General features: G+C 43.5%; 1 protein-coding gene across 1 annotated transcript in view; it reads right to left on the reverse strand.

The window, feature by feature from the left end:
* Positions 1 to 294: 294 nt before the first annotated feature.
* The window catches only part of SSU72 (SSU72 homolog, RNA polymerase II CTD phosphatase), a 111,817-nt gene continuing 85,125 nt past the window's right edge, over positions 295 to 26,986 (reverse strand). Inside the window, exons 3-5 of the mRNA XM_077250151.1 lie at positions 12,401 to 12,540; positions 1,861 to 1,979; positions 295 to 902 (exon numbers count right to left, since the gene is read on the reverse strand). Of these exons, the coding sequence (XP_077106266.1) occupies positions 801 to 902; positions 1,861 to 1,979; positions 12,401 to 12,540 (361 nt within the window). The 3' untranslated portion in view covers positions 295 to 800. The remainder of the gene's footprint in view (positions 903 to 1,860; positions 1,980 to 12,400; positions 12,541 to 26,986) is intronic.

The raw sequence follows: 26,986 nt of genomic DNA on the forward strand, positions 1-26,986 counted from the left end.
CTACAAGTTCGTCCTAGTGAGAGCTGCAGGTATTGTAAAGTCTTGTATCAGGCAGAAAGAAGCAAAGAAAAGCGCGGCATTTACTGCATTTACTATTTCTGTAAAAATAGTCCTTTATTCCATGTCGCGGGATAAAGTGGTAGGCAGAGGGGAAGCCCGCTGCATGGAGGACGACGGCCGTTTCGCGTCGCACCAACGCTTCTACGTTGTGTTGACCTCCTTATTAGCGATGATCGCTTCGTTACAAACCAATGTGTTGAAATAAACTTTCACATGTAATAACAATTCACAACACTTAGAGCACATCTCCAATTTATTACCTATTATTGTACAGATATTAATATTCATATTTGTAGATCTGGCATCACCATGTGTCAGTATTACCCACGTACTGATAAGCGGGTCCATTACTGTCTTTCTTCTCCCCCCTTCTGACTTCGAAGGGTTACAAAGAGACTAGAACCACAAACTCCTCATTTGGAAAGAATATACTGTATACATATATATTTATAAAAAAAAAAAAAAAAAAAGATTAAAATAATACTCATTCAGCACAAATTTTAGGCAATCCTGTTTTTTTTCCCCATAGATCTATCCCTCATAATCTTTAATATTTCCCATATATACACAAACGTTTGTACATCTGTCCGTTTAATTTTTTTGGACAAAATACCTGAAGGAGGAAAAACACTTAAAAAAAAAAAAAAGAATTAAAAAAGGGGGAAAAAAAATAAAAATAAAATCTGGGAATAGAAGCATAATAACATAATGATAGAGGATAAGGCCTGAGTGGTCTTGCGTCAATAGAAGCAGATGGTGTGAAGGAAGGTCCGTCCACTCTTGTCCTCAAACTCCTGTAACAGTTCGTCTATCTCGTTCTCCATGTCGTCTGTGTGTTGTATCTGGAAGACAGAGATGGACTTTTTTGACATGTTCCAAGAAAGCTCGGCTTTAGAAATCCTTGAGGAATCAGCTGATATTGCCGTTGAAAAGCTATAGCTGGTCATACAAATCCTAGGTAGTACGTATTACATGAAGAAATGTGGCTGCTAAAGGTGGGTCCTTACAAAAAAAAAGTGATCGTCCCACCCCCTGCTCTATGAGGATCACATGAACAGATCTTGTTAGGAGACCACCCATTTGGTAATCTGTAGCTTCGGTCCGTAATGAGATTATATATATATATATATATATATATATATATATATATATATATATATATATATATATATATATATATATATATTTTTACTTCTTGGCCGTAAAGGATGCAACACTTGTCTAACCCTGGAACGAAAACCTCTGGTAGAGACGTTCTGTCCTTGGAGGATGCAGTAAAGGCCTGAGATTAATAGACTGTCCTAGTTTATAAATTAAGATAGGAAGGAGTTTTGGAAAGAATAGTCATCTGTGGTGCCAAGTCTCCGGTTTCCTCACAGTAAAGACTGTCACACATACAGGGTTCTCTCCCCTCTATATCCGTCTGTCATTGATTGTTTACCGTAAGCGATATCTGTAATTTGTATGCAACCCCTTCTCATGTACAGCACCATGGAATCAATGGTGCTATATAAAAAAATAATAGCAGCTAGTATAAAAAAAAAAAAAAAAAAAAAAAAAAGAAGAAGCTGTATCACCCTTTTGGGCCACAAGGTGGCGTACACTCCAATGAGCCTTTCTAAGTCCTTTCATTTATAAGGCCTCATGCACACATGCTCAGGACGCCACCTCTATTTTTGACAGAAAAAGCAGCGAGTATGGATGCAGAGGGATTCTGCCGCACATATAGCGCTGCAGCATTTATATAGCACAGATTCTCTGCTGATGGAGGACCATTAAAAAAAAACAAAAAAAACTTACACATTGGCAAAGTTCACAAATTAGGAAAGCTCCTAGTGTGGCCTCTTCGTGATTGTCCTGGATATCGACATTGATGACGTGCACGGGCTGACAGGTTTCTTGTTCTCTGGAGTTCAGGTCTGTGGAATAAGACAGCCCATAATGTCACGAGGAGCAATGAAGTCTGGAAATTCTGCATTATTCCACTGAAGCATGGAAATGATGGCCACAATGAAACGCCTTGGAGTAGATGTCGACTGATTTAAAGATGTTCAAAATTCGGTAATAATTTTCTAAAAACTATATTATTTTGTGAATAGTTTTGTGCAGCACAAGTGGCTTCCAAACCTCGGCTTTTCCTTAGTCTACTTGCCTTCAGTTGCATTGGTATCAGGACGTATGGCGGAAGGCAAGGGGTTGGAAGGCACTTACATGCAATTTATGTTTTACAGGAATGAAGAGAAATCCCCTAATAAAAGTGTTTTGTAAAGTTTAACAACTTACCATGCTGGACAAAACTATTAAAACATTTTTTTTTTTTTTAAATAAAGCTTACTTTTTAATATCTCCGTATAGTGGGCAATTACATTTTTTCGCATAAAAAGGCACCAAATCCTCTGCTCAGCCACAGATATGAAAGTGGACGCAGTTAACCCCTCTTGTGCTGGCTTACACTGCACTCTGTTCATATATTGCACTCAATGATAACAGAAAGCTACGAGGCTCCCTCTAGTGGTGACTGCAGGTCTATGCAGGGGATATGGTGCCCCGAATCAGAAAAATATCAAGAGGGAATTCTGGGACTTTCATATTAATGGCCTGTTCACAATATCAGATGTGTGGGGGGTCCGACTCTCGACACCCCTGACTGTAGGGACCATGGCGCTCCACTAGCGTGGCTTCCCTTCATAGTTTACCAGGCACACAGTCAGACATTGCAGCACACAACCATAAGACACAACAATCGCCTGTATAGGATACACATTGCAGCACACAACCATAAGACACAACAATCGCCTGTATAGGATACACATTGCAGCACACAACCATAAGACACAACAATCGCCTGTATAGGATACACATTGCAGCACACAACCATAGGACACAACAATCGCCTGTATAGGATACACATTGCAGCACACAACCAGAAGACACAACAATCGCCTGTATAGGATACACATTGCAGCACACAACCATAAGACACAACAATCGCCTGTATAGGATACACATTGCAGCACACAACCATAGGACACAACAATCGCCTGTATAGGATACACATTGCAGCACACAACCATAAGACACAACAATCGCCTGTATAGGATACACATTGCAGCACACAACCCTAAGACACAACAATCGCTTGTATAGGATACACATTGCAGCACACAACCAGAAGACACAACAATCGCCTGTATAGGATACACATTGCAGCACACAACCATAAGACACAACAATCGCCTGTATAGGATACACATTGCAGCACACAACCCTAAGACACAACAATCGCCTGTATAGGATACACATTGCAGCACACAACCCTAAGACACCACAATCGCCTGTATAGGATACACATTACAGCACACAACCATAAGACACCACAATCGCCTGTATAGGATACACATTGCAGCACACAACCCTAAGACACAACAATCGCCTGTATAGGATACACATTGCAGCACACAACCATAAGACACAACAATCGCCTGTATAGGATACACATTGCAGCACACAACCATAGGACACAACAATCGCCTGTATAGGATACACATTGCAGCACACAACCATAAGACACAACAATCGCCTGTATAGGATACACATTGCAGCACACAACCCTAAGACACAACAATCGCCTGTATAGGATACACATTGCAGCACACAACCAGAAGACACAACAATCGCCTGTATAGGATACACATTGCAGCACACAACCAGAAGACACAACAATCGCCTGTATAGGATACACATTGCAGCACACAACCCTAAGACACAACAATCGCCTGTATAGGATACACATTGCAGCACACAACCATAAGACACAACAATCGCCTGTATAGGATACACATTGCAGCACACAACCATAAGACACAACAATCGCCTGTATAGGATACACATTGCAGCACACAACCCTAAGACACAACAATCGCCTGTATAGGATACACATTGCAGCACACAACCCTAAGACACAACAATCGCCTGTATAGGATACACATTGCAGCACACAACCATAAGACACAACAATCGCCTGTATAGGATACACATTGCAGCACACAACCATAGGACACAACAATCGCCTGTATAGGATACACATTGCAGCACACAACCATAAGACACAACAATCGCCTGTATAGGATACACATTGCAGCACACAACCATAGGACACAATCGCCTGTATAGGATACACATTGCAGCACACAACCATAGGACACAACAATCGCCTGTATAGGATACACATTGCAGCACACAACCATAAGACACAACAATCGCCTGTATAGGATACACATTGCAGCACACAACCATAGGACACAATCGCCTGTATAGGATACACATTGCAGCACACAACCATAAGACACCACAATTGCCTGTATAGGATACACATTGCAGCACACAACCATAAGACACAACAATCGCCTGTATAGGATACACATTGCAGCACACAACCATAAGACACCACAATTGCCTGTATAGGATACACATTGCAGCACACAACCATAAGACACAACAATCGCCTGTATAGGATACACATTGCAGCACACAACCCTAAGACTCAACAATCGCCTGTATAGGATACACATTGCAGCACACAACCGTAAGACACAACAATCGCCTGTATAGGATACACATTGCAGCACAAAACCCTAAGACACCACAATCGCCTGTATAGGATACACATTGCAGCACACAACCCTAAGACACAACCGCCTGTATAGGATACACATTGCAGCACACAACCCTAAGACACAACCGCCTGTATAGGATACACATTGCAGCACACAACCATAAGACACAACAATCGCCTGTATAGGATACACATTGCAGCACACAACCCTAAGACACAACAATCGCTTGTATAGGATACACATTGCAGCACACAACCAGAAGACACAACAATCGCCTGTATAGGATACACATTGCAGCACACAACCATAAGACACAACAATCGCCTGTATAGGATACACATTGCAGCACACAACCCTAAGACACAACAATCGCCTGTATAGGATACACATTGCAGCACACAACCCTAAGACACCACAATCGCCTGTATAGGATACACATTACAGCACACAACCATAAGACACCACAATCGCCTGTATAGGATACACATTGCAGCACACAACCCTAAGACACAACAATCGCCTGTATAGGATACACATTGCAGCACACAACCATAAGACACAACAATCGCCTGTATAGGATACACATTGCAGCACACAACCATAGGACACAACAATCGCCTGTATAGGATACACATTGCAGCACACAACCATAAGACACAACAATCGCCTGTATAGGATACACATTGCAGCACACAACCCTAAGACACAACAATCGCCTGTATAGGATACACATTGCAGCACACAACCAGAAGACACAACAATCGCCTGTATAGGATACACATTGCAGCACACAACCAGAAGACACAACAATCGCCTGTATAGGATACACATTGCAGCACACAACCCTAAGACACAACAATCGCCTGTATAGGATACACATTGCAGCACACAACCATAAGACACAACAATCGCCTGTATAGGATACACATTGCAGCACACAACCATAAGACACAACAATCGCCTGTATAGGATACACATTGCAGCACACAACCCTAAGACACAACAATCGCCTGTATAGGATACACATTGCAGCACACAACCCTAAGACACAACAATCGCCTGTATAGGATACACATTGCAGCACACAACCATAAGACACAACAATCGCCTGTATAGGATACACATTGCAGCACACAACCATAGGACACAACAATCGCCTGTATAGGATACACATTGCAGCACACAACCATAAGACACAACAATCGCCTGTATAGGATACACATTGCAGCACACAACCATAGGACACAATCGCCTGTATAGGATACACATTGCAGCACACAACCATAGGACACAACAATCGCCTGTATAGGATACACATTGCAGCACACAACCATAAGACACAACAATCGCCTGTATAGGATACACATTGCAGCACACAACCATAGGACACAATCGCCTGTATAGGATACACATTGCAGCACACAACCATAAGACACCACAATTGCCTGTATAGGATACACATTGCAGCACACAACCATAAGACACAACAATCGCCTGTATAGGATACACATTGCAGCACACAACCATAAGACACCACAATTGCCTGTATAGGATACACATTGCAGCACACAACCATAAGACACAACAATCGCCTGTATAGGATACACATTGCAGCACACAACCCTAAGACTCAACAATCGCCTGTATAGGATACACATTGCAGCACACAACCGTAAGACACAACAATCGCCTGTATAGGATACACATTGCAGCACAAAACCCTAAGACACCACAATCGCCTGTATAGGATACACATTGCAGCACACAACCCTAAGACACAACCGCCTGTATAGGATACACATTGCAGCACACAACCCTAAGACACAACCGCCTGTATAGGATACACATTGCAGCACACAACCATAAGACACAACAATCGCCTGTATAGGATACACATTGCAGCACACAACCATAAGACACAACAATCACCTATATAGGATACGCAGTGCAGCACACAACCATAAGACACAACAATCGCCTGTATAGGATACACATTGCAGCACACAACCCTAAGACACAACCGCCTGTATAGGATACACATTGCAGCACACAACCCTAAGACACAACCGCCTGTATAGGATACACATTGCAGCACACAACCATAAGACACAACAATCGCCTGTATAGGATACACATTGCAGCACACAACCCTAAGACACAACAATCGCCTGTATAGGATAAACAATGCAGCACACAACCCTAAGACACAACAATCACCTATATAGGATACACATTGCAGCACAAAACCCTAAGACACAACAATCGCCTGTATAGGATACACATTGCAGCACACAACCAGAAGACACCACAATCGCCTGTATAGGATACACATTACAGCACACAACCATAAGACACAACAATCGCCTGTATAGGATACACATTGCAGCACACAACCATAAGACAACAATCGCCTGTATAGGATACACATTGCAGCACACAACCATAAGACACAACAATCGCCTGTATAGGATACACATTGCAGCACACAACCATAAGACAACAATCGCCTGTATAGGATACACATTGCAGCACACAACCATAAGACACAACAATCGCCTGTATAGGATACACATTGCAGCACACAACCGTAAGACACAACAATCGCCTGTATAGGATACACATTGCAGCACAAAACCCTAAGACACCACAATCGCCTGTATAGGATACACATTGCAGCACACAACCCTAAGACACAACCGCCTGTATAGGATACACATTGCAGCACACAACCCTAAGACACAACCGCCTGTATAGGATACACATTGCAGCACACAACCATAAGACACAACAATCGCCTGTATAGGATACACATTGCAGCACACAACCATAAGACACAACAATCACCTATATAGGATACGCAGTGCAGCACATAACCATAAGACACAACAATCGCCTGTATAGGATACACATTGCAGCACACAACCATAAGACACAACAATCGCCTGTATAGGATACACATTGCAGCACACAACCCTAAGACACCACAATCGCCTGTATAGGATACACATTGCAGCACACAACCATAAGACACAACAATCACCTGTATAGGATACACATTGCAGCACACAACCATAGGACACAACAATCGCCTGTATAGGATACACATTGCAGCACACAACCATAAGACACAACAATCGCCTGTATAGGATACACATTGCAGCACACAACCATAAGACACAACAATCGCCTGTATAGGATACACATTGCAGCACACAACCCTAAGACACAACAATCGCCTGTATAGGATACACATTGCAGCACACAACCCTAAGACACAACCGCCTGTATAGGATACACATTGCAGCACACAACCATAAGACACAACAATCGCCTGTATAGGATACACATTGCAGCACACAACCATAGGACACAACAATCGCCTGTATAGGATACACATTGCAGCACACAACCATAGGACACAACAATCGCCTGTATAGGATACACATTGCAGCACACAACCATAAGACACAACAATCGCCTGTATAGAATACACATTGCAGCACACAACCATAAGACACAACAATCGCCTGTATAGGATACACATTGCAGCACACAACCATAAGACACAACAATCGCCTGTATAGGATACACATTGCAGCACACAACCCTAAGACACAACAATCGCCTGTATAGGATAAACAATGCAGCACACAACCCTAAGACACAACAATCACCTATATAGGATACACATTGCAGCACAAAACCCTAAGACACAACAATCGCCTGTATAGGATACACATTGCAGCACACAACCATAAGACACAACAATCACCTGTATAGGATACACATTGCAGCACACAACCATAGGACACAACAATCGCCTGTATAGGATACACATTGCAGCACACAACCATAAGACACAACAATCGCCTGTATAGGATACACATTGCAGCACACAACCCTAAGACACAACAATCGCCTGTATAGGATACACATTGCAGCACACAACCCTAAGACACAACAATCGCCTGTATAGGATACACATTGCAGCACACAACCCTAAGACACAACCGCCTGTATAGGATACACATTGCAGCACACAACCATAAGACACAACAATCGCCTGTATAGGATACACATTGCAGCACACAACCATAGGACACAACAATCGCCTGTATAGGATACACATTGCAGCACACAACCATAGGACACAACAATCGCCTGTATAGGATACACATTGCAGCACACAACCATAAGACACAACAATCGCCTGTATAGAATACACATTGCAGCACACAACCATAAGACACAACAATCGCCTGTATAGGATACACATTGCAGCACACAACCATAAGACACAACAATCGCCTGTATAGGATACACATTGCAGCACACAACCCTAAGACACAACAATCGCCTGTATAGGATAAACAATGCAGCACACAACCCTAAGACACAACAATCACCTATATAGGATACACATTGCAGCACAAAACCCTAAGACACAACAATCGCCTGTATAGGATACACATTGCAGCACACAACCATAAGACACCACAATCGCCTGTATAGGATACACATTACAGCACACAACCATAAGACACAACAATCGCCTGTATAGGATACACATTGCAGCACACAACCATAAGACAACAATCGCCTGTATAGGATACACATTGCAGCACACAACCATAAGACACAACAATCGCCTGTATAGGATACACATTGCAGCACACAACCATAAGACAACAATCGCCTGTATAGGATACACATTGCAGCACACAACCATAAGACACAACAATCGCCTGTATAGGATACACATTGCAGCACACAACCATAAGACACCACAATCGCCTGTATAGGATACACATTACAGCACACAACCATAAGACACAACAATCGCCTGTATAGGGTACACAATGCAGCACACAACCATAGGACACAATCGCCTGTATAGGATACACATTACAGCACACAACCATAAGACACAACAATCGCCTGTATAGGATACACATTGCAGCACACAACCATAAGACAACAATCGCCTGTATAGGATACACATTGCAGCACACAACCATAAGACACAACAATCGCCTGTATAGGATACACATTGCAGCACAAAACCCTAAGACACAACAATCGCCTGTATAGGATACACATTGCAGCACACAACCATAAGACACAAAAATCGCCTGTATAGGATACACATTGCAGCACACAACCATAAGACACAACAATCGCATGTATAGGATACACATTGCAGCACACAACCATAAGACACAACAATCACCTATATAGGATACACAGTGCAGCACACAACCATAAGACACAACAATCGCCTGTATAGGATACACATTGCAGCACACAACCCTAAGACACCACAATCGCCTGTATAGGATACACATTGCAGCACACAACCATAAGACACAACAATCACCTGTATAGGATACACATTGCAGCACACAACCCTAAGACACAACAATCACCTGTATAGGATACACATTGCAGCACACAACCATAAGACACCACAATCGCCTGTATAGGATACACATTACAGCACACAACCATAAGACACAACAATCGCCTGTATAGGATACACATTGCAGCACACAACCATAAGACAACAATCGCCTGTATAGGATACACATTGCAGCACACAACCATAAGACACAACAATCGCCTGTATAGGATACACATTGCAGCACACAACCATAAGACAACAATCGCCTGTATAGGATACACATTGCAGCACACAACCATAAGACACAACAATCGCCTGTATAGGATACACATTGCAGCACACAACCATAAGACACCACAATCGCCTGTATAGGATACACATTGCAGCACACAACCATAAGACACAACAATCGCCTGTATAGGATACACATTGCAGCACACAACCATAAGACACAACAATCGCCTGTATAGGATACACATTGCAGCACACAACCATAAGACACCACAATCGCCTGTATAGGATACACATTACAGCACACAACCATAAGACACAACAATCGCCTGTATAGGGTACACAATGCAGCACATAACCATAAGACACAACAATCACCTGTATAGGATACACATTGCAGCACACAACCATAGGACACAACAATCGCCTGTATAGGATACACATTGCAGCACACAACCATAAGACACAAAAATCGCCTGTATAGGATACACATTGCAGCACACAACCATAAGACACAACAATCGCATGTATAGGATACACATTGCAGCACACAACCATAAGACACAACAATCACCTATATAGGATACACAGTGCAGCACACAACCATAAGACACAACAATCGCCTGTATAGGATACACATTGCAGCACACAACCATAAGACACCACAATCGCCTGTATAGGATACACATTGCAGCACACAACCCTAAGACACAACAATCGCCTGTATAGGATACACATTGCAGCACACAACCATAAGACACCACAATCGCCTGTATAGGATACACATTACAGCACACAACCATAAGACACAACAATCGCCTGTATAGGATACACATTGCAGCACACAACCATAAGACAACAATCGCCTGTATAGGATACACATTGCAGCACACAACAATCGCCTGTATAGGATACACATTGCAGCACACAACCATAAGACAACAATCGCCTGTATAGGATACACATTGCAGCACACAACCATAAGACACAACAATCGCCTGTATAGGATACACATTGCAGCACACAACCATAAGACACCACAATCGCCTGTATAGGATACACATTACAGCACACAACCATAAGACACAACAATCGCCTGTATAGGATACACATTGCAGCACACAACCATAAGACAACAATCGCCTGTATAGGATACACATTGCAGCACACAACCATAAGACACAACAATCGCCTGTATAGGATACACATTGCAGCACACAACCATAAGACACCACAATCGCCTGTATAGGATACACATTACAGCACACAACCATAAGACACAACAATCGCCTGTATAGGATACACATTGCAGCACACAACCATAAGACAACAATCGCCTGTATAGGATACACATTGCAGCACACAACCATAAGACACAACAATCGCCTGTATAGGATACACATTGCAGCACACAACCATAAGACACCACAATCGCCTGTATAGGATACACATTACAGCACACAACCATAAGACACAACAATCGCCTGTATAGGGTACACAATGCAGCACATAACCATAAGACACAACAATCGCCTGTATAGGATACACATTGCAGCACACAACCATAAGACACAACAATCGCCTGTATAGGATACACATTGCAGCACACAACCATAAGACACAACAATCGCCTGTATAGGATACACATTGCAGCACACAACCCTAAGACACAACAATCACCTGTATAGGATACACATTGCAGCACACAACCCTAAGACACAACAATCGCCTGTATAGGATACACATTGCAGCACACAACCATAAGACACAACAATCACCTGTATAGGATACACATTGCAGCACACAACCCTAAGACAACAATCGCCTGTATAGGATACACATTGCAGCACACAACCATAGGACACAACAATCGCCTGTATAGGATGCACATTGCAGCACACAACCCTAAGACAACAATCACCTGTATAGGATACACTGCAGCACACAAGCATAAGACACAACAATCACCTGTATAGGATACACATTGCAGCACACAACCATAAGACACAACAATCGCCTGTATAGGATACACAATGCAGCACACAACCATAAGACAACAATCACCTGTATAGGATACACAATACTGACTCACCTTCAACTACTTGATCGTAGACTCTCTCCTCGCAGGTGATCACCAGGTCGAAGTGGTCTTTGCAGTTCTGAAACCTCTCCGGCCGCGGCTTGATCCTCTTGTTTCTGTCCAACATGTGTAAAATACCGTTCTGTGTATATCTGAATGATCTGGGGTTAAGGAGCCTCCATCATTAGTAGGACGCAGGTTGTCAGTAATAAGACGCCTGTACACACAATGTGACACATTATAGTCTGCACATGCAGGAGTTACATGCCAGTCTAGTGTGACATCTTAGAATTTGGCGAGGACTCAAGGCATGGGCAAATGTAAAATTGCAAAAAAAAAAAAAAAAAATCAATTTATGGGTCTTTTCATTAGAGCACATTAACTATTAGAAGCTGAGAATATTCAATCTAGTGAATGGCAGGTCTTAATCAATAAGAGAAAAGCTTCCAGCAAGATTTGTGTCGATCTGCCGGGACCCGAGACGCGGCCGGACTCTGGTTTGCATATAAATTTTATGCCGTGTGTTAATTTTATCAACTAAGGGGAAAAGAAGCCATTACTGGCATACATTTATTCATTTACTATGGAGGGATAGAAGCGACCACTGACATTATTGGGCCATTCATTAGGCTGACTATTTTACAATTTAATAACGGCTTTCTTAATAAGCTCTACTTAAAGGGCAAGGTCTACGAAACGCAAAGCAATCTCTGTCCTTGGCCTGTCCTCTCCTGCCCAGATGATGAGATTCTCACCTAAGCAATTCCTAACTGGAGATGGAGGGACCACGGCCACTATAAATAGCTCCCATCGCCGTGTGTAGCCCCCCAACCACGCCTTGTGAGGGTACGTCCACATGGGACATAAGACAAGTGGAATCCATGTTGAATTCTTTGGGACTTTTGCTGCAGATTTTCAACCTACGAATTGCAAAATGTGAAACCCACATAGAAGAACTATACTACATTTTTGCTGCAGATTTTCGGTTTAGCTATGTCACGTTCCCCATGTGCAGGGCATTGCAATAGCTTAGGTATTCATCATTACGACCACTAGCAACTGTGGCTATGTGAGAGGCTGTAACCATGGATACCTAAACTACTGCAATGCCCTGCACATGAGGCAAGCGACATAGCAAATCAGAAGAACTATCCTACATTTCTAATTGAAGGTATTTGCTATTATAACTACTACATATTGGGATAGGATCTTGGAGATGGGAATACTCCTTTAATTAAAAATTGGAAAGGCGAGTATGTATTGTTTGTTTTTTTTGGTAACCAGGGTAAACATCGGGTTACTAAGCGCGGCCCTGCGCTTAATAACGCGATGTTTACCCTGGTTACCAGTGAAGACATCGCTGGATCGGTGTCACACACACCGATTCAGCGATGTCAGTGGGACCTCAACGACCAAAAAAAGGTCCAGGCCATTCCGACACGACCAGCGATCTCGCAGCAGGGGCCGGGTCGCTGGTACGTGTCACACATAGCGAGATCGCTACTGAGGTCGCTGTTGCGTCACAAAACTAGTGACTCAGCAGCGATCTCGCTAGCGATCTCGCTATGAGATGGGGCCTGTAGGCTTTTATTCCAAGTCATATCGCAAGGCTTGTTGAAGAGTCAATATTGACTTTTCGGATCACTGCTTCCAATAGGTGGTTCTAGTCCTCCAAATATGCAAATTGTATCTTCAATTTCCCAGAGGAGCATGAAGGTGAGCATCAGTCTCCTTTCTCTAACATGCCAGATCTGGCTCGTCACTCTCCACAAGGAAAAACGTGACCCTTGACTTTAAAAAGGTTGGAAATTCTGTGCTGATCCATTATTTAACAATCTTGACTAGGTTAGGCTTAGCGATTATCAGGTCACACCATATTGAACCATTGGATAGGTCTTCAATATGAGATGTTTGGGGAATGTGACACCCTGATGACTAGAGGTCCGACTGCTGGGACCCCCCCTAGAGATCGGGGCTCTGGAACCAGATGTTGAATGGGACAGATGCGCAAAAGCTCAACCCCCGCTACATGGTCTAGGAAAACTTGGGAGAAAGCAGAGCGTTGGACTCCATGTCCTAAAGTGCAATTTCTAATATATCTATATAACGCCTGCAATTAATTCCACTTGAACCTGTCTACAGAAATAATGTCACAAAAAAAGATAAATTTAAAATAAAATCCTCTGAAAGGTTAAACGTATTCCCTCCTCTCATCCCGATTCTGAACGTTTTCCTTTTTCTTCTGTGACCCTCTGGGTCAAAGTTATGCTCCCCGGTAATAAAAATGTAACATTTCCCCTTCAACAACTGGGCATGTACCACAGAACCTCTCTAGGGGGGGTGGCCTGTTTCTGATTGGCCAGCAAAAGAGATAAAGCAAACGCCCACAGACTAGTCCTTTGGTATACGCCCAGTTGGATAAAGAGAAACTTTACATCCAGGCATAATTTTTTCATGACGAGTAGAGACTAAAAACAGAATTAGCGAAGCAGCAGTAACTGGAGGTTCTCAATTAAACTGAAGAAAAAAAAATACATTGTAAGGTTGTCCTTAAAGTGGTTTTCCACTTTTTTTTATACAAAATACCTATCCTATCAAAAGTAGTGGAACCCCCCTATATAACGCTACAAGTATTGGCCAGAAACGGAAATAATCGGTTTCCTCTCCCGAACAGGCCTGTTTCCTCTCCCGAACAGGCCTGTTTCCTCTCCCGAACAGGCCTGTTTCCTCTCCCGAACAGGCCTGTTTCCTCTCCCGAACAGGCCTGTTTCCTCTCCCGAACAGGCCTGTTTCCTCTCCCGAACAGGCCTGTTTCCCAAAACTATGCTAGTGCTCATTTCTTTATAACTATTGCGCTGTCCTTAGTTATTTCTCCTTCAAATATATTTTTAACATGACAACAGGACGTCACCATTTTCTTTTATAAACAAAGAAAGGACAGCGCCACATCAGGATGTATAGAAAGCAACTTACATTTTAATCTGCCTCCTGCGGCAACGTTTCGGTCCGAGGACCTTTATCAAGCACGATAAAGGTCCTCGGACCGAAACGTTGCCGCAGGAGGCAGATTAAAATGTAAGTTGCTTTCTTCACATCCTGATGTGGCGCTGTCCTTTCTTTGTTTATATTTGGAACTGTGGACTGGGTTGGACCCCCCGGTAAGGACCTGCGCCTTTGAGTCCAAAAAAGACTATATAATTCTAGGGTGCGGCCCTACCACTACTGGATATTGTCACCATTTTCTTTGTCATCTGGGTCAGACATGATTGGACAGTGTCAGACTCTGCAGGGACATGCCCACTTGTCAAATTATTCCTGCATTTCCAAAAGGAACGGCACAACACAGTAAAAAAAAAAGATGCTACAGAGTTGTTAAATTATGGGGCATACAATTATATGCTAAAACTGGCATATCAGGGGAGATAGCAGCCCCATATCTGGGATTTTTGCAATTATTTCATCTATTAAAGACCGCTCAGTGCGCACATGTAGTGCTAGACTAAAACATTGGATAATGTAAACGCACCTGAAAGGTAAGTCTGTGTCTGCCCTTAGTCTGAACCCCCCATAATATATTCTTTTAAAGGTACACGGTAATGTATCTTGCAGGCTAACAGACAAGGAGAATATATTAAACTGTAAATTTTCATGGCGAGTTCAGATGGCCGTGTTTCATGGTCTGTATGTGGACTACAATAACTGGAATGACAGCAAATCTCACAACCCAAACTTACAGCCTCAAACATATGAATTTGTAGGTTCGAGCCAGAAGACCAGCAGTAAGTCCTGTATGCGGACCATGAAATATGGCCGCCTAAACCAGGCCTTAATCTGGAGCCATCAAAAGAGCATCCCCAAAGTGGTTCTTTATGGGCCAGACTTGGTTGCCAGCTGCAATTGAAACAACCTATTTGGTGACCACGTAATAGGTCCTAGTCATGGTAACACTTGCAGACTATGCTCTACCTCATACAGAAGGAGGGTAGATGCACAATCTTTACCGCAGCCACACCTGTGCACATGCCAGGAATAATTTACTAGGTGCATGTTTTAGTAATAGTCACTAATTACAATGCAAAGCAAATGGCTCCCATTCCCAAAGGTACTATTCATGGAGCTGTTCTACCAGGAACTAATTTACTGAAGTGGCTTCATACTACGGCAATCCTGACCAATCCAGAGGGCCCCTACACACATTCGGAAACTATCGACCTAATGATCATTCAGCCAACAAGGATCGGACGTTGAAATCCCAAAGGCCGGATCCTTCTATCCTTCGATATCTGTAGGGGAGAGCTATGATGCCCCAAAGTCATAAAACTGCAACTATATAGAGAAATAATGAGGTTCAGAGAATCGAAGCCTTTATGGCGCATCCTGAGGATGTGCAGAAAGTGCTTCATATAGGAATCACCTGTATGCTCCAAAAATTGGCATCACTCTGCCAAGCACAGGACTTCGTTGGGGCTGTGCACAATAAAGAGCCTTTTATTTAAGGACTCGTTCACAGGTAGCTTTTAAGTGTGTATTTTTTATGCACATTTTTCCACGTGTAAAACATGCAAGGTTGTAAAGTAACCTCAAAGTTAATGAGGTTTAAATAGAGCATTTTTATTCCTTACATTTTGTGCATTTTTTTTTCCGCACATTGAGCTCTAAATGGCTAAACATCAAAAAACGCATGGCAAAGGAAAAAAAACCCTCAAAAACATTGCATGTGAAAAAGCCCCAAGTCTGCTGGAAAGTTTTATAGGAAACCTTCATTGTTTTCATATGGGGATGCGCCACACAATGGGTGGGGTTGCTCAGTCTGAAGCATCCCACCTCCTAAGGTATCTGACAGCACTATGGCCCCTTTCACACATCAGTTTTTTGCCGTCAGTCACAATCCGTTGCCTCGAGGGGTATTTCGCAGACTGTGAAAAACTGATGCGACAGATCCGTTTTTTGGACGGATCCAACTAGCGGATCTGGCTAATTGGATCAAGAGAATGCTCAGTTAAAAAAGTGGAATCCGTCACCCGATTCAGTCATTTGACGGATCCGGCCCCATAGGCTTCCATTCTAGCAAATGACGGACGGTGACGGATCCATTTTTTCGATGTGCACAAAAAACGTTACTTTGTCCATTGTCTCCGGCCGCCAGACAAATGACGGATGAAACGTGAGCCCATCCGTCGCTAATACAAGTCTATGAGACAAAAAACTGATCCGGCGGCACCAGACGCCGGATCCATTTTTTTTTTTCAAAATTCGACAGATTGCGACTGATAGCAAAAAAACTGATGTGTGAAAAGGGCCTATGCTAGCCGGAGCAGCTGAAGGAAGAGTGCTCCGGACGGTGGGACCCCGTGCACAGTACTTCGGCCAGCGCTTCTGTGTATGAACCTGAAGGGTTTTTCTTCAGCACCACTTCATATATATGAAGGTTTTCTCCAAAACTATCCTGAGTATGTGTAATCTAGTTATGGCTACTCACCATAAGGTCCCCTTACTTTGATACAGATTTTAGAACACTTACTTTAAGGTTCCTAAAATCAAAATAAAAGAGGTTGTCTGGTCTAAAACTACAAGTCTGCAGTCTTGTGAATCCTTGCATCGCGCGCACTGTGCACTGTAAGGATACTGACGGTAACGAGCAGTCATACAACCACAAGTATGCGATTTGCAAACTACCGGGCCCCATTCTGACTAGAAGTGTCCAGCTTAGCTCAGTACGCTTGCAATGAGCGAGGCCGGATACAGTCTAGTTGGCATGTGACTGCATGTATGCAAATTGCACAATCGCGGTCACATGTTCTCCTCTCCCATAACCGGAGAATCCTCATGTGAAGATTCACAAATTTGCTTAGTTTTTGTTGTTTTACTTGCATGTTTTTCTTCAGGGTACATTTGTCTCTTGTGCATAAAAAAAAAAAAGCAACGTGTGAACATCGCCTTAAGGAATTTATGCATCTTACTCCTGCACGATTCTCAGACTGGCGTATGACAAGCAAGTCTTGATGAATGGGGGCCTGTGACTTTCCACTGACAAACCTATTACGGCTCCTATAACAGAAGGCATGATTGAAATTGAAGAAACTACCCAGTGCCACACGTGCTCACTAGCCTAGATCACTTGAGGTTTCTGTAGCCATAAAGCTGCTCAATAAAAGTGACACTGAACCAGACGTTTGTAAGAGGGCATTTTATTGGCCCAAAAGCATTATACAGACATGTTCATTATTGCAGTAGCCTCCACTATAGAACAGCACACATACATGGCATACAAGGCAGAAGAAAGTGTAAGGTGTATACTTCAGATATGCCTGCAAAATGGACATTACAAGCAAATGGGGTATTAGAGAAAGGATTAATACCTTAAATTAGTACTATTAATATACTACAGATTGCTGATATGTCCATTATCTTGGAAGATTGATTATAAAATTTTAAATAACCCACTTTTCACATCACAGGAAAAAAAAAAAAGTGAGCTTATATGGAAACATGGGTCATGAAGATAGGATGCATAAAGAGCAGTGTAGTATGGGGAACAAAAAAAAAAGGCGCAAAACCTGGGATGGGGTGCATAAAATAGAAGGATGGGGGTAAGGAGGAAGCCACTGCAAAAAAAAAACAAAAAAAAACAAAGTACAAAAATTAGCGTTGAAGAGTACTGTGCATATATTAAAGGGCGCACATTATCCCGGTGTACAAAATTTGTACACAAAATTTGTACAAAAAAATTAATTGCATATTTTTCTTTAGTTATCAAATCTTAAAAAAAAAAACACAAAAAAAAAAAACCGCATTTGGAGATCAGATGAGATCTTTCTCTACCCCAATATAAACTGTCAGCCCCCCATACACATTAGACTTTACTAATCCTGCCGGAGAACTTGGGATGACTTAAATCTAATGGGGGTCTTTAGATAAGAGCCAATTCATTGGTTTTCATCCTCGTCAGATTTAGGCCAGCCAAGACGTACTGCACCTGTATTCTTCTAGAGCAACAGAGCTAGAAAAGTCCACCATTCCTGTTCACCTGGTTAAAAGGTGTATTCACTGGCTAGGCAATTGTTAAAATCAGTGCTGAAATCCACACAGGTTGCCAATATGCGACCGTAGGAATGCAGTCAGGTGAAGCGGAATGAAATGACCAGTTGCTCTTGAGCCCAGCCATCGAAAAGCTATGATAGCACTGTGGACAATAGATGAGCGCAGAGCTTGGCCATCAGTCTTTCACAGATTATGAGCGGGCACTTTCAGAACTTGCTACTCCATTCAACTGCTTCTGATCATGGCCTAGGATCGGATAAGAATGAATGGTATATAATAAATCTCGTTTCGATGATCAGGAGGAGACCCACACCGATCTAAAGTACTAATCCAATGGGTAGATGAAAACTGGAATGCTTTGAAAGGGAACCAGTCACCAGGTTTGGCAGATCCAAGTTACGGCCACCCCCTTTCAGGGCTGATATACAGCACTTTATAATGCTATATATAAGCCCCCGATCTGACCTGTAACAGAAGAAAAAAAACAAAAAAAAACCAAAACAACATTCACCTGGGGGGCAGTCCGGTCCAATGGTCGATGGTCCGGCGCCTCCCATCTTCTTGCAATGCCGCCCTCCTGCTTGCTTCATGTGGATGACGTGTCCCTGCATTACCCATACAGGCTCCCGGAATCGCAGTCCTGCGCAGGAGTACTTATCTGCCCTGTTGAAGGCAGAGCAAAGTCCTGCAGTGCGCAGGCGCCGGGGCTTTGACCTTTACCGGCGCCTGCAGGTCTTTGCTCTGCTCTCTGCAACTTTAATTATACTCCCCTGTGGGGTGGTCCTTCCCTGCATCATCCACACAGGCTCCCCGGAATCACACTCCTGCGCAGGCATACTTACGCCTGCGCAGGAGTGTGATTCCGGGGAGCCTGTGTGGATGACGCAGGGAAGGACCACCCCACAGGGGAGTATAATTAAAGTTATTTTTCTTTTCTTACAGGTCGGATCAGGGGCAGATATACAGCATTATAGAGTGCTGTATATAAGCCCTGAAAGGGGGTGGCTGTAACTTGTATTGGCCAAACCTGGTGACAGGATCCCTTTAAAAGTCTGCACACAAGCTTAATAGTTTATAGATTTAAATAAAATCCAGAGCTTTCGAGATCTGACTATGTCCTATACTAAGGAAAAAATATATATTTTGGTGCACCTATGTTTACCTGTTACAACTCCATACATTTGGCAGCAGCTGCAGTACCATGCGCAACCACTGCCAGATATGGCGCTGTGCTCATAAACACCAAGGAGTGCGGCGCTCAGTCATCTGCTCGGAGCGGTGCAGTGGGAGAGGACGCTGAAATGGATGGAAAGTACGCTCAAAGGGAATGGGAACAGCATGGGGAGACAACCGGATTCATCCAACTCCCAAGTTTGCTGCTGAGAAAAATGTCAGGGTATTACTCCAAAGATGGAAAATAAAATCTACAAAACTGAAGATAAAATCGGTTTTACAGGAGAAAAATGTTAGGAAACCTTCTTTCCTGCAATAATGATTTGTATATGGCAAAAGAAAAAAAAAAAAACCTCCTCCACCTCTTAATAGCCCGGCCATCTCACTGCATTTCCCCATTACCTACTACTACTACAGTAGATGACATTGTAGAGGGGGAAATAAAATTACATTTACCGGTGGGTTTCAGTTTCAACAGTATACGGCCTTATCTGGGCATGTGGTGTGTGACATGATCAGACACATCCTGTTAGTTTATGAAGGTTTCAGACTCCTAGCCTATGCTGATAATGCAAGAACTGCCAAAAATTAGAAGAAGGACTCCGATACACCTTGTATTAGACATAAAGGAGGGCAAAATACACATTCTGCTACATTTGTTAGGTAGTGGGACTCCTAGACTCAAAGCTTATGAATGAAGTGCAAGGGATGCCAAAAATGAGGAGAGACTGCAATACACCCTTGAAGACATGTAAATGGCTGAGAAACATTTACTCCGGGGTGTATGTGTATATGACAGTTGTAGAGGTAGGCTTCATACACATCCTGTAAAATTTATGAAATAGAGCGCCATACACACCCTAGAAAAATTAATGAGGGTCACAAGAGGACCCTCTAAACATTATGAGCTCAAATATTTGTTTATCACCACACAATCTCCTTGTGTCCCTCTTGAAACATGCAGGGCGAAAAGCCAGAATCAATAAGTGGAAATGTAAAGAGCTCTTCGGAGTGTCCAAGTGTGGGATAACTTCTCTCCTGTGACTTGCCATGGTGGGAGAAATGAGGATCCGGTTGAGGATTGTGTGGCCCAGACTACTCTTGGCTAGCGAGACTGGACCGTGAGGAAGACTGGGTGGTGCTGGGAAACATACTGGAAGCTTCATCTGCCATCCAACTGACCATCTGTTTGCACTGTTCTAGCTTTAAGACTACTTTCACACATCAGTTTTTTGCAGTCAGTCTCAATCCGGTGAATTTTTAAAAAACGGTTCCGTCGCAAATTATGAAAAATTGATGCAACGGATCAGGTTTTGGTTTTTTTGCCGGATCTGACTAGCTGAAAACCAGGGACGAGCGAGAGATACCAGAATGGGAAACATTTAAAACCTAAACGGAATCCGCTGCCGGATTCAGTCATTTTATGGATCCAAGGCCATAGGCTTCCATTATATCAAACGCCGGACTCGTTGCTGTCCGTTTTTTTCAACAGACAAAACGTTACTATGTCCGTTTCCTGCGGAAAACAAATTTTCGACAGATCCAGCAAAAAACTGATGAACTGTGAGGCAATCCGTCGCTAATACAAGTCTATGAGAAAAAAAAAAAAAAAAACGTATCCAGCGGCAGCTTTTGCCGGATCCATTTTTTTTCCCAAAATTAGCCAGATTTAGCCTGACGGCAAAAAACTGGTGTGTGAAAGCAGCCTAAGGGTATGTGTCCACGTTCAGGATTGCATCAGGATTTGGTCAGGATTTTCCATCAGTATTTGTAAGCCAAAACCAGGAGTGGAACAATTAGAGGAAAAGTATAATAGAAACACATGCACCAATTCTGCATTTATCACCCACTCCTTGTTTTGGCTTACAAATACGGATGTAAAATCCTGACCAAATCCTGATGCAATCCTGAACGTGGACACATACCCTAAGAGTTGGATCCTCCCCCCCGCCCACAAAGTGGGACAGGAAGCTAGGTCTCGTTGATGAGCGTGGTTTGTTGTGTTCCCGCAGCACTGCACCAACAGCAGCACAGACAGTTCTCAGTCTCTGGTATATAATATATGCTTGCAAACTTTCCGGTGTTAATAGGGGAAAGAAAATATGTACCCCTGAAAAGGGCTTGTTTTTAGGTTGCATCAACAGTATACCTATAGAAGGACTAAGGAAATAAAGCCTGCCTGTATGCCTCTAATCCCAAACTATCCCTCCTCCAACAGCTATCCCTACACTGAATGCCGGTAACAGCGGTTTTACTAAAGACCGTATGTAACCCTGAAAAAGCCTTGTTTTAATGGCGCAGCAGCAGTATACAGCTATTGCAATAACATTTAGACACTGCCCATATGCTCTAGTCTAAGCTCTCCCTCCTAGATCAACTGAACTGCTTCCTGAAGACAGTGTGCCGAGCATTGCATCACCGGTCTTATACAAAGACCCAATGCTGCCTGCCAATCACATTAATGCCAGTAGTCAACATAGCTATGGCGTTACCGTGTACGGCAGACAATCCCTGCAGGTTTATTGGCTGTCTAACAGCCACAAAACATGCGGGTTGGGGACTCGAGCAAAAACTAAAAATTGAATTAAAACTGTACAGGTAGAGTGTGACAGCACAGCAGTGACGAACAGTGGTCATATATTTACTCACCATATTTGTAGAGGTCACTGACATTAATAGGGCTATGTTTGCATGTAATAGCTTGAGTACAGTCCTGAGAGACCTCAGAGCCTTAGGGTATGTGCACATGATCAGGAAATGGCAGCGCTTTGAATGTAGCGCATGTTTGCTACGTCCAATGCGCTGCGGTCTATTGAACGCAGGTGAATCCGCGTGTATTCACTGAACTATGTGGATTCACGCCGTCCAATACATTCTATTGGTGAAATTTCTCTTGCGGAGAAATTGACAAGCCGCATGTCCCATCTCCGCGGGCATCTGTGGACGCATAGTGGGCATGGGATTTTCTTGAAATACCATCCACTATGCTGTAACATCTGGTCGCTGCGGGTTACTGATTGTCTGCACATACCCTTACATTTTCTTTTCAGGGCCACTCGAGTACTTGTAATTTGCCACAAATCAAATTTGCCAGGTTCATCAAATTTTTTCCAAATATGAAAAGATTCCCTCATTTATTTACCCCTTACCGACATGTGACATTTTGTATGTCATATGCAGGATCCCCGACTTTGATCTGGACTCACGAGCCGAACCTGCATCTTTCCTGGCTGATGATGGCTGTGACAGTCATCATCTGCCTCTTACAGCCGCACGTGTAGATCTCCGCCCGCAACGGTTAACCTTAAGGGTATGTGCACATGTTGCGGATTTGGCTGCGGATTTTTCTGCACAGAATGCGCATCTCTTGGCAGAAAACGCAGGCCAAAGTGGGTGCAGATTTAATGAGGACTACTTGCGGATTGTCTTCGTTTTTTTTGATGTGCGAATTTGCCTTACTCAATGTATAGTCATGGGTGCAGAAACGCTGTGCTTCCACACAAAGAATTGACATGCTGCGGAAAATAAACCGCTGCATTTCTGCGTGGAATTTTCCGCAGCGTGTGCACTGCGAATTTGGTTTTCTATAGGTTTACACGGTACTGTACGTACACCGCATGAAAAACCGCTGATCCGCAGCCAAATCCGCAATGTGTGCACATACCCTTAAAACGTTGCTGTCAATCTCTGGCAGCAGCATATAATGCTCGCCAGTAGAGATTGTTGTCATTCTATGTGCCCATCGGTGCCCCAGCAACGTGATTGTGGGGCTCCAGTGGGTTGCTACAACAGTCGGTGTTATGATCAAGACACCGTAATGACGGTACTCTTGTTAAAACGAGCCTGCAGCTGGTGTTCATAGGAGACTAGTGATTTTTGCTATATACAGCAGTACTGTAGTACTGCTGTGTAAAGTGCAAGATCAATCACAGTTCCAATTCCTTAAAACATTTTTTCACACGAACAAAAGCTAATGTTAAATCAATAGATCTTGGAATAATCATTTCCACAATTGGGATGTGTGTAAATAAAATGTTCCTGTGCTGAGATAATCTGATAAATGTGCCCCTGCTGTGTCCTGTGTAATGGCTGCGTCTGACCGTGCAGGGATTATGGTCTAATCATACTACAGCACAACATAACACAGCAGGAGCACATTTATAAGATCATCTCAGCACAGGAAGATTTTATTTAATCACATCTAATTGTGGAAACTATTTCAAGATCTATTGATTGAAATTAACTTGTTTGTGGGACAAACCCTACAGGGTATGTGCACACGTTCAGGAAATCGGCAGCGCTTTGGACGCAGCACTTATCCGTTCATTGAACCGTGCGGAATCACCGCATCCAATACACTGTACGGGTGAAATTTATCTTGTGGAGACTTCTTGAAATCCCATCCACTATGCTGTAACATCTGCAGAAGTACGCAGCGTCCAACCAGCAGCGTTTACTGACAGTGTGCACCTACCCTCAAGGGAACTAAAGACAGTAAAAGAAAAAAAAAGTGCCAAAATTTAAAATTAAAAAAAATTAAAAAAAGTTTTCAGCCGCCGCAATACTGGGGATATAGAGAGGGTAGAGGGAGAGGGCGCGAGAGAGAGGGCGCGAGAGAGAGGGCGCGCGAGAGAGGGCGAGAGAGAGAGGGCGAGAGAGAGAGGGCGAGAGAGAGGGCGAGAGAGAGAGGGCGAGAGAGAGAGGGCGAGAGAGATGGCGAGAGAGAGATGGCGAGAGAGAGATGGCGAGAGAGATGGCGAGAGAGAGATGGCGAGAGAGAGATGGCGAGAGAGAGATGGCGAGAGAGATGGCGAGAGAGAGATGGCGAGAGAGATGGCGAGAGAGAGATGGCGAGAGAGAGATGGCGAGAGAGATGGCGAGAGAGATGGCGAGAGAGAGATGGCGAGAGAGAGATGGCGAGAGAGAGATGGCGAGAGAGAGATGGCGAGAGAGAGATGGCGAGAGAGAGATGGCGAGAGAGAGATATAGAGAGATAGATATAGAGAGATACATACACACACTAGATGGCCTGATTCTAACGCATCGGGTATTCTAGAATATGCATGTCCACGTAGTATATTGCCCAGCCACGCAGTATATTGCCAGTTACGTAGTATATTGCCCAGCGACGTAGTATACAGCACAGAGCCACGTAGTATATTGCCCAGCCAGGTTTGTCACAGGTTAAAAAAATAAACATATACTCACCTTTCCGAGGGCCCCTTGTAGTCCACGGCAGCTTCCGGTCCCAGGGTTGGTCTGAGCGCAGGACTTGTGATGACGTCGGTCACATGACCGTGACGTCACGTCAGGTCCTTTCTGCGCAGGACTTGTGATGACGTCGCGGTCACATGACCGTGACGTCATGGCAGGTCCTTCTGCCATACCATCTTTGCCACCGCAACCTGCAACGGAAGATGGCGGGCGGCACGAGCGGCTCAGCGGACTACAGAGGGTGAGTATAGCAGGTTTTTTTATTATTATTTTTAACATTACATTTTGTACTATTGATGCCGCATAGGCAGCGTCAATAGTACAAAGTTGGGGACACACAGGGTTAATAGCGGCGGTAACGGAGTGCGTTACCCGCGGCATAACGCGGTCCGTTACCGCCGGCATTAACCCTGTGTGAGCGGTGACCGGAGGGGTGTATGGGGTGCCGGGCAGTGAGTGCAGGGAGTAAGGAGCGGCCATTTTTTTCCAGACTGTGCGCATCGCTGATTGTCATGGCTGCCGCGACCAGGCAGCTGGCGAGACCAATCAGAGAACGAATAACCGCAACAGACAGACAGAAGGACAGAGACGGAAGCACCCTTAGACAATTACACTGGTCAACAGCATTTTTGGTGCCAAAGATATTTAATCGAATTTAGGGTATTTTTGGGGTGCTGATTCTGAATATGTCATCAGTTTTGCCAGATTGGCTCAAGTTTGAGATTTTTGGTATCTTATTTATAGCACTTGTTGGTAAATGCGACGCATCATCTCATTAATTTCTTTGGATTAGTACTTGAACTGAGCAGTTCTCAATATAGTTTTGTGTTAATTAGTGTTCTAAAAGTTTGTTCATAGCTTGATTTTTGCACTAACTTTATGTTGTTGTCTGTTTTCCAGTGAAAAGCATGAACTCATCAAGAAGAAGTTGTCTTAACGATCCAGACGCATTCTGTTACATTTGTGGTGAATACACACTGCCAAAACATAGAAGAAACATAACAGACTTCGTAAAAAAAGTGTATTTTGCCTATTTTGGGGTTATGCTTGGGGACCAAGACAAGTTTTGGGCACCACACATAGTGTGCAAAGCATGTATCGAATTATTACGAAAATGGAGCAAAGGACAAAGAAAAAGCTTCAAATTTGGTGTTCCAATGGTGTGGAGAG

Source organism: Ranitomeya variabilis, chromosome 4 (genome assembly GCF_051348905.1).
Source record: "Ranitomeya variabilis isolate aRanVar5 chromosome 4, aRanVar5.hap1, whole genome shotgun sequence".
NCBI classification, from domain to species: domain Eukaryota; kingdom Metazoa; phylum Chordata; class Amphibia; order Anura; family Dendrobatidae; genus Ranitomeya; species Ranitomeya variabilis.